General features: G+C 40.3%; 1 protein-coding gene across 1 annotated transcript; it reads right to left on the bottom strand.

Annotated features, from left to right (window-relative positions):
* Nucleotides 1–4,830: 4,830 nt before the first annotated feature.
* On the bottom strand, nt 4,831–9,661 carry LOC139371246 (opioid growth factor receptor-like). Its single transcript, XM_071111470.1, has 6 exons — nt 9,543–9,661; nt 8,885–8,945; nt 7,203–7,281; nt 7,027–7,093; nt 6,723–6,871; nt 4,831–6,331 (listed from the first exon to the last, which is right to left on the bottom strand). Exons 2-6 carry the CDS (start codon nt 8,931–8,933, stop codon nt 6,082–6,084), a joined length of 594 nt encoding a protein of 197 aa, XP_070967571.1. The 5' UTR covers nt 8,934–8,945; nt 9,543–9,661; the 3' UTR covers nt 4,831–6,081.
* Nucleotides 9,662–9,889: the final 228 nt, after the last annotated feature.

Here is a 9,889-nt window from a genome sequence, read left to right as displayed (position 1 = left end):
CTTTGACTACATTTCTCTTTGTCAGTAATGGGTAGTATCTTTTGATCACTTCTTTAATTTACATGCAACTCAAATCAATAATGTCAGTGTGAACCACCTCAGGACAATTGTCCTGAGGCTTGTTGTGAGGAGCAGCCAGGTAGCAATGTAAGGGATCTCGTCCTCCTCTTCTGAGGAGGAAAAGCGAGAAGGATCGGAAATTCCCTTTTGCAATGGAAAACTAGGTAGTCCCTTGCAGTTTCAGTCCATTTTCATTCTGTTTGGTGCCTAATGAATACGACCCTGTACTGTCTCCAGCCAAGTCCCAGGCTTTTGTGGGCACACTGCCTCACGATGGCTCATTTGCACTTTTATAGTTTCAGTTTTGTTTTCATGTGTAGAGAGCAGTCTTGCGCATTGACCGTTGACCAATGGCCAACTCAGATTCTACTTTATGAATTCAGAAAGACACTGGAAAGATCAAAAATAATAATGTGAAGGACTGGTCGTGGTCTCCCATCTCATTTGGCTGTAGTGTCTTTAGATTCTAATAAAAAATGTAACCTGTATTTAACTAGGCAAGTCAGTTAAGAACAAATTCTTATTCACAATGACGGCCTCCACTGGCCAAACCCGGACAACGCTGGGCCAATTGTGCGGCGCCCTATGGCACTCCCAATCACGGCATGTTGTGATACAGCTTGGATTCAAACCAGAGTGTATCACAACACGACAGGTGCCTGTCTAATGTTTTTCTGGCTTCTTCTGAAATAAATATTTGACACACATGGTCTGGAAAATTCTCAATAACTTTAACAGAGAAGTCAGATATTTTGGAAGCTTGTGCAGCAAAGCTTTGTAAACAAAAAGGAAGAAATGTAGTGAATTTAGAAAGGTCCAGCCAACCGTCTGATAAAGGATGCAGTAATAAACCTGTCACATGATAAAGTGAAGTGCACTATGGTACACTGCATCCAAAGGTTTTAGAGTAGAGATTGATAAATAAATGTAACCATAATCAAGAGCTGGCAGGAAAGTTTAATGTACAATTGCTTCCTGGATAGGTCTATAAATATGACAGCACAGTGATTCCTATGATCTAAGCAATTTAACACATAATTGAAGACAAGTGTAGCTGCTGAAACGTTGCTCAGTCCAGGCCTAAAACCAGACTGGTGCGCACTAGTTAAGAATATAATTTGAAGTACAAAAGTTTGCCAGTGATTCTAATATTTCTACAAGGCAAGATAGTTTAGAAATTGGGCAGTAGTTATCTAGGTCAGGAGGATCCCCACCTTTGTGAAGGGGGAGGACATGTGCCACCTTTTAGATCTTAGGTATAGCAGTGTAACGTGTGCCCTAAGAGTCGGGGAGCAAGTTCAGGGAGTGAGTGTTTTAATAAATAAATGTGACATAATACAAAACAAGAAGAACAACGCACAAACATGACACTAGAACAGAAACAATAAGGCCTGGGGAAGGAACCAAAGGCAGTGAAGTGACATACTATTTTTATTTCACCTTTATTTAACCAGGTAGGCTAGTTGAGAACAAGTTCTCATTTACAACTGCGACCTGGCCAAGATAAAGCAAAGCAGTGTGACAAAAACAACAACACGGTTACACATAAACAAACGTACAGTCATTAACACAATAGAAAAATCTTGTACAGTGTGTGCAAATGTATAAGAGTAGGGAGGTAAGGCAATAAATAGGCCATGGAGGTGAAATAATTACAATTTAGCATTAATACTGGAGTGATAGATGTGCAGATGATGATGTGCAAGTAGAGATACTGGGGTGCAAAAGAGCAAGAGGATAAGTAACAATATGGGGATGAGGTGTGCTATTTACAGATTGGCTGTGTACAGGTACAGTGATCAGTAAGCTGCTCTGACAGCTGATGCTTAAAGTTAGAGAGGGACTCCAGCTTCAGTGATTTTTGCAATACGTTCCAGTCATTGGCAGCAGAGAACTGGAAGGAAAGGGACCAGAGGCTGTCATAACCCACTGGGGAAATGGGGGGGTGGAGTTTTGTTTCAAAGATTTGACCACTTTCCAGAATATAGATGGATTTCCAACATTCTCAGATACAAAATTCAAGAAGTAAGTTGACTTTGCTTTTCTAACCAGAGTAAGACATCTATTTCTGAAATGTCTAAAGGACTGCCAGTCAGAGGTAGAATCAGTCAATCTAGCCTTAGCCCAAGCTAAGTTTCGTTCATGAAATCTTTCAGCTAATTCATGCATGAACCATGAGTTAGAGCTGTCCTTTACCCTGGGGCGGCAGGGTGGTTAGTGGTTAGAGCGGGGGACTAGTAACCGGAAGGTTCAAACCCCCGAGCTGACAAGGTACAAATCTGTCGTTCTGCCCCTGAACAGGCAGTTAACCCACTGTTCCTAGGCCGTCATTGAAAATAAGAATTTGTTCTTAACTGACTTGCCTAGTTAAATAAAGCTAAAATAAAAATAAAAATCAGAGATAGAGGACACAGCCTTCCAATCATACAACCCAGATCATACAGGAAATGCTGCTCATTGAAAGTTCTAAAATGTCTCTTTGTAATAATGCGTGGATGTGATTTAGGTTGCTTAGTATCTCTAATGCAGCCAATGGGACAATGGTCACTGACTGGAGAGACTATGACAGCGACAGAGAAAAGGGACAAATCCAGGAGCAGAGACAGGGACAGAGGCAGGGAGAGAGTAGTCTGGCTAGCACATAAATCGAAGTATTTGTGTCAGCCAAGCTAGGATAACAGAATAAATATTACTGACTCTCTCCCTGTCTCAGTCCCAGCACAAGACTGGGGACAAACACAGAGACCGCTGGGACAGGAGCAAGAGCAAAGAATTTACAAAAAATAACGTCCCGAAGGAGAGTGCTAACTGCAGAAGTGGAAACTGAAAAAAATACATTGCAATAACCAGGTCCAACCTTTTTATGCAAGTAAAGAGTAAAGTACATGTCGGATAAAACACGTCTGATGGAAACGCCTGATGGAAAAATAAAGATTTTTGTGTAAACTTTTCAAATGTCCACAAAACAAATACACTACACAAGGTTGGATCTTTTTGTGTCTGTAAAATGAAATACGCGAGAAATGTCGATGGAAATGCTTTTATGTCTGCAAATATTGATATCAATTATGATGAACTTCACAGGGTGGTGAAATTGCAAGATCCTACAGCTTGATCTTCCTTTCCAAAATATCGAGGATCTTATTCTGGTGACATGATAATCGATGTTTGGCTGCCACCTGACAAATAATCTGGCTCCTTTGTCCATAATAATAATCTCATCATGTAGGCTATACGTGTACTCTAGTCAAGAAGGCGCAGATAGCACTGTTGGCTAGAGCGCACGTGCCAATACCAGACTATATAAATCAAACATCAGTAGAGTTGAAATTGTGAGGGAAACTAATTTACATTAAAAAAATGTATTTGGTGCATGGGAATTTAAACACAATGTGTTTGGTGCATGGGAATTTAAACACAATGTATTTGGTGCATGGGAATTTAAACACAATGTATTTGGTGCATGGGAATTTAAACACAAAATGTATTTGGTGCATGGGAATTTAAACACAAAATGTATTTGGTGCATGGGAATTTAAACACAAAATGTATTTGGTGCATGGGAATTTAAACACAAAATGTATTTGGTGCATGGGAATTTAAACACAAAATGTATTTGGTGCATGGGAATTTAAACACAACATGTATTTGGTGCATGGGAATTTAAACACAATGTATTTGGTGCATGGGAATTTAAACACAAAATGTATTTGGTGCATGGGAATTTAAACACAAAATGTATTTTTTATGCGCAGTACGTCATCACGCACAACCTTTTATCTGCAACAAGTCAATTTGACGGAAACACATATCTGGTGGGAAAATGGGCATATTGTTTTTATGCAGATTTGAGAATATTCACACGAAAATTTGTCGCCAATTGGATGGAAACCTAGCTACTGTTTTCCTAGCTTTCTGTTTTCCTAGCTACACTGTGACTTTCACTTTCAGCATCATAACTGTATGCAAATAGATGTTATTGGGAATTAAGGATTTGAAAGTACAATGCTCTTATAGTTGAAAGTTCTGAACATCTTTGTAGTCATTTTCATATTTTATGATTTTTTGTCACATTTGAAAAAACTGATTTTGAGGTAATTTAAATTCAACTGAGTTTATGATACCATGTTATTTATATATTACGTATACTTTTCTTCTGTCTAAGCATCACATGGAAGTAACTGATTAACTCCTTCACCTTCCTTGGTACATAAATATGAATGAATTTGTGTACATACTGGTATCTTTTTAATCACAATTTTAAAAAAGTAGAGGGATAATAAACCATATATCTGGAATGGATATTGTGAGAATTTTAAACACATTGATTGCTATAGTATGAAGTCATTGGAAACAGTATGTGATTGTATGTTCAGCAGTAAAGCACTGATTGGTTGTCTCTATCAGGTTGGGGTCAATTCCATTTTAATTCCAGTTAATATTATTCAGAAGTAAACCAAATTCCAAATCCAAATTTTCCTCATTTATAAGCGTTGAAAATAATTGGAATTTCAGTGTACTTCTCGAGTTGACTGGAATTAAAATGGAATTGACACCAACCCTAGTATCTATAGTATTGCTAATTGCAGTTGACAATTGTCATTGAAACATAAAAAAAAAAAGTAAATTCACATTTATTTTCTTGTCACGCCTTCTCCTGCTCAAAAGCGCCAGGCTCCCCAGCATTACTCACTCCTGCCACCATCAGTACGCACACCTGCCTTCCTCGTCACATGCATCAGCAATTATTGGACTCACCTGGACTCACCTGTGTCATTACCTCCCCTATATCTGTATGTTCCAAGCTCTGTTCCCTGCTTCAGGATTAATGTTTGTTTGTCTTTGCACACCTGGCTCTGACGCTGTCTCTGTCCTGTTTGATGTCTGTTCCATATTAAATGTTCTACTCCCCGTACCTGCTTCTCTTCTCCAGCGTCCGTCCTACAGAATCCTGAAGCCATCATATGAAGCATCGGGGAGTGCTGGCTTTCCGGTTGGTGGTGACGTTGGGTCCGGGGGCCGCCGCTGTTGGAATCGGGGGTGCCTAAGTCAGCTCGTCGGGCTTCCACGCCCCAGCCGGTTCGCCGGGCTCACACTCCCCCGCCGGTTCGCCGGGCTCACACTCCCCCGCCGGTTCATGTCATACTTGTTATTTCTCCCTTCATTAGTGCAGGGTATGGGTGAATACTCTAATCAATCTTCACATTATCTCAAACACTCAATCTTTCCCTGGAGTAAGTTTTCCTTTGCTGGGCATGGCAGTTTCTCTTCAGGTTTCTTACTCAATTAACTTTCACTGGACGTACTAATATTGTCCTCTGAAACCTCTCTGCTTGATTCACTCTCTTCTTGCTTTTCTGCAGCTCCCTTATTGTTTCTATCATCATCATCATCTTTATTAGTCTTTTCCTCTGAAACTCTTCTAAGTTTAAGGTTATGCTCTGTTTGCTTATGTCTAGCTCGCTTTCTCCGATCATCGGTAATTGTCTCTGAAACTACACCACTAGGTCCACATTCAGATTGCTTAATAGCTGCAGCTATTATTTTCAGAGAATCAGTAGATGCGGCGCTAGAGTAGGTGGATAGTTAAAGAGCTCCCGTTACCAAAAACCCCATTACTGGACTGAGCAGTATCATTTTGCATAATTGGTAGACTCTCAGAGGATGAATCAGCACTGGTGTTTTGATTCCTTCCACTAGTAGTCTTTGAGGCCTGACTGGTACCTTTGTTTCTCTAAGTGTAACTAGTCGCTAGACCACGCAAGCTATCATGAGGTATGGATACCCGTGTCAACCACACATTGTTTGGCGTCCCCAATCGCACTAAGTCACTAACATAATTTCCCATTACACTCCTATCCGTTGGCTTACCCTTGTTAACATAGTGAGACAGACTAATGACTGGTAGTGTTGTCATCACTGTCATCTGAGTATATGCCATTCTGTTTTGGATCTGGTTACAGATCAATTGGGTTCTTATTATGTGGGAATGTCCCTTCCCTAAATGTACACTTGATCTTCTTAGGGCACGACAAACTGATGTTTGACCTCATAGAGCTTATAGGCATACTCAACTAATTCCTTGCGTTTTTGCTGAACAATGACAGTGGAAATGAAGTAGTTGAGCACGCTGTCCTTCACATTGTACAGGTTGCCTTTGACAATAGTTTCCTCCAGGAAGAAGCGGACGAGTGGGGCCTGGTAGTGGGGGAACCCCAGAGTGCCCAGGCACTTCAGGATGCGGGTGATGCGCAGGTTGTTGTGTGTATGTCTACCATGCACAAAAACACAAGGCCAACAAAAATACAAGGGTATTGTTAACCTCAGCACTGTTATTCACAGAAGGTTCATTTTAAAACTGAAATTGTAGTATTTAAAAAAAAAAAAGGTATTCATTTTTTTTAACCTTCATTTAACTAGGCAAGTCAGTTAAGAACAAATTCTTATTTACAATGACGGCCTACCCCGGCCAAACGCGGACGACGCTGGGCCAATTGTGCGCCGCCCTATGGCCCTACTCCAAATCACGGCCGGATGTGATTCAGCCTGGATTAAAACCTGGGACTGTAGTTACGCCTCTTGCACTGAGATGCAGTGCCTTAGACTGCTACAATGATTAGAAAATAATAACAGTTAAATGACCAAATATAGAACTTGCTAACCTGTCCAGGTTGTCAAATCTGTCACGCCAGTTATTAGCACGTCGTACTTCCCCTGTTGTGTCATTTGACAGCTGGATGCCGTAGAAGTCCAGCATGAGCTTGTACGACTTGACCAGCCTCTTCTTTGCAGTTTCATCTTCAAGAAAAGCCTGAGAAGGAAGCGGATTGTCAGTCAGGACAATAATGGACACAATATATTTTCATTCATTTCTATGAATGTCAATAGATAAGACTTATGTAAATGTAGAGAACACTTTCTTTCCTCAAAGAAACTACTATATTTTTTGCCTATGCAACAAAGTACCTCAATTTCCTTCTTGGTGAGTTCTTTGGCTTGATAATTCATTCCTCGTTCTTGAAGAGGGAACAACCTAAATCAAATGTTTGTTTAAAAAATATCTATATTTTAAAGAAAATAATTGAATTATAACAATTATTAAAAAATAATTAAAAGCCCATATAAATGTTAAGGAAACTGACCATTGTATGTATGAGTGAACTCTTTCCAGTTTTGAATATTTCCCATACCAGTTATTGTGAAAGTCCTCAATGTAGATACCTTATCAGAGAAAAGGTTGCAGTTACAAATGCCCATGAATTGGAGTCTTGTCAAATCTACACAGCATTCAATAAACAGTATACAGTGCATCCAGAAAGTATTCAGACCCCTTGACTTTTTTACAGACTTATTCTAGAATTGATTCAATTGTTTTTCCCCCTCAATCTACACACAATACTAATAATTACCAAAGCGAAAACAGGATTTTATAAATGTATGCTAATTTATACAATTAAAAAAACGTAAATATTACATTTACATAAGCATTCAGTCCCTTTACTCAGTACTTTGTTGAAGCACCTTTGGCAGCGGTTACAGCCAAGATTCTTCTTGGGTATGACGCTACAAGCTTGGCACAATTGTATTTGAGGAGTTTCTCCCATTCTTCTCTACAGATCCTCTCAAGCTCTGTCAGGTTGGATGGGGATCGTTAGCCGTACAGCTATTTTCAGTTCTCTCCAGAGATGTTTGATTGGGTTCAAGTCCGGACTCTGGCTAGCCACTCAACGACATTCAGAGACTTGTCCCGAAGCCACTCCTGCATTGTCTTGGCTGTGTGCTTAGGGTCATTGTCCTGTTGGAAGGTAAACCTTCACCCCAGTCTGAGGTCCAGAGCGCTCTCGAGCAGGTTTTCATCTCTGTACTTTGCTCCGTTCATCTTTCCCTCAATCCTGACTGACTAGTCTCCCAGTCCCTGCCGCCGAAAAACATCCCCACAGCATGATGCTGCCACCACCATGATTCCCCGTAGGGATGGTGCCAGGTTTCCTCCAGAAGTGACGCTTGGCATTCAGGCCAAAGAGTTCAATCTTGGTTTCATCAGACCAAAGAATCTTGTTTCTCATGGTATGAGACTCTTTCAGCGCCTTTTTGGCAAACTCCAAGCAGGCTGTCATGTGCCTTTTACTCAGTAGTGGTTTCTGTCTGGCCACTCTACCATAAATGCCTGATTGGTGGAGTGCTGCAGAGATGGTTGTCCTTCTGGAAGGTTCTCCCATCTCCACAGAGGAACTCTAAAGCTCTGTTAGAGTTCACCTCGCTGACCAAGGCCCTTGATTGCTCAGTTTGGCCGGGCGGCCCGCTCTAGGAAGAGTCTTGGTGGTTCCAAACGTCTTCCATTTAAAAATGATGGAGGGCACTGTGTTCTTGGGGACCTTCAATGCTGCAGAGATTTTTTTGGTACCCTTCCACAGATCTGTACCTCGACACAATCCTGTCTCGAAGCTATACGGTCAATTCCTTCAACCTCATGGCTTGGTTTTTGCTCAGACATGCACTGTCAACTGTGGGGCCTTATATAGACAGGTATATGCCTTTCCAAATCATGTCCAATCATTTGAATTTACCACAGGTGGACTCCAATCAAGTCGTAGAAACATCTCAATGATGATCAATGGAAACAGGATGCACCTGAGCTCAATTTCGAGTCTCATTGCAAAGGGTCTGAATACTTATGTAAATAAGGTATTTCTGTTTTCGCTTTGTCATTATGGGGTACTGTGTATATATTTCAGAGGATTTATATTTATTTAACCCATTTTATAATATGACTGTAACCTAACAAAATGTGGAAAAAGTCAAGGGGTCTGACACTGTAGATTACCATCAGGGGAGGAGGCCCTCTGTCCAAGGTAGAACTGTAAATTAGGCATACGCCTATAATCCTGAAAAGATGATGCAATGCAAATTCAGAATAGGGAAATTTCTTCGTTAGATGCCTGAATTTCAACAGTACAGGATTCATATCAGAGATTTTGTGAAGAGAATGAGGACTTTGCATATCCCTTGCTGCATTTCTGAAATTGTTAAACCTGTTTGAGACTGAAAACACATTTTCTGAACTCACTTCATGAGTTGAGAAAATGGCAGATACTGGAAATACCTGACCTGAACAATACTGATAGGCCCACGAGTCTTAGCTCAATATGTAAAGGGAACTGTTTGGAAGGGAACTGGAAGGGAACTGTTTCACTAGCTTCATATGCTGGATACCATTCTACCACTGACATAATCTTACTCTACCAGACTTTATGAGCCATATCCAATAATGCCCTACATTTATATGAAGGTATGAAATATAGGATATAATCAGTATTCCTGCCTACCAACTCAATACAACTCCTCAACATGTGACATCCAATGATGCCGTACAAATGCAACGTTTACTAAATGGCATCTAATAATAGTTAAATATTGATGAATGTCCCTCAATAAACCTGTTTATAAACATAGTAGTATATAAGAAATGAGAACATACTTACTTGTTGCCTTGTTGACCGAATGGTGTACTGAGTAAATACAAAAAAGGAACATTCTTAATGGGGCAATCAGCAGTAGAAACAACAGCAAAGCGCTCTCCCCACCCTGTTTCGGTAAAGAGCTGAGGGATGGGGAGGGAGAAATGTAACCACTTTCAAATTCAAAGACAGAGCTATGGATGAGCTGACCATCCATTATATCAACATTCCAGTTTTAACCATGTGTGTTTACATTTACTTTGTTTACAAACATTGGAGTAAAACAAGCTTATATTTTGAGGTTCTGGTTGGGTACGACAGTTGAACTAAGCTCACAAATCATTTATAAGTTATATTCTTAAAGAATCAAG

This window comes from Oncorhynchus clarkii, chromosome 17 (genome assembly GCF_045791955.1).
Source record: "Oncorhynchus clarkii lewisi isolate Uvic-CL-2024 chromosome 17, UVic_Ocla_1.0, whole genome shotgun sequence".
Classification (NCBI taxonomy): Eukaryota; Metazoa; Chordata; class Actinopteri; order Salmoniformes; family Salmonidae; genus Oncorhynchus; species Oncorhynchus clarkii.
The sequence above is the reverse complement of the archived record's forward strand: the minus strand, read 5'-3'. Positions and strand labels throughout refer to the sequence as shown.

Bases quoted from the DNA above. Each gene is read 5' to 3' on its own strand.
- LOC139371246 (XM_071111470.1), bottom strand. From the start codon at position 8,933: ATGCCTAATTTACAGTTCTACCTTGGACAGAGGGCCTCCTCCCCTGAT. The intron at 7,094-7,202 runs GTCAGTTTCCTT...CATTTGATTTAG, and splicing joins GTTCACTCATACATACAATG to GTTGTTCCCTCTTCAAGAAC. The intron at 6,872-7,026 runs GTACTTTGTTGC...CTTCCTTCTCAG, and splicing joins TCACCAAGAAGGAAATTGAG to GCTTTTCTTGAAGATGAAAC.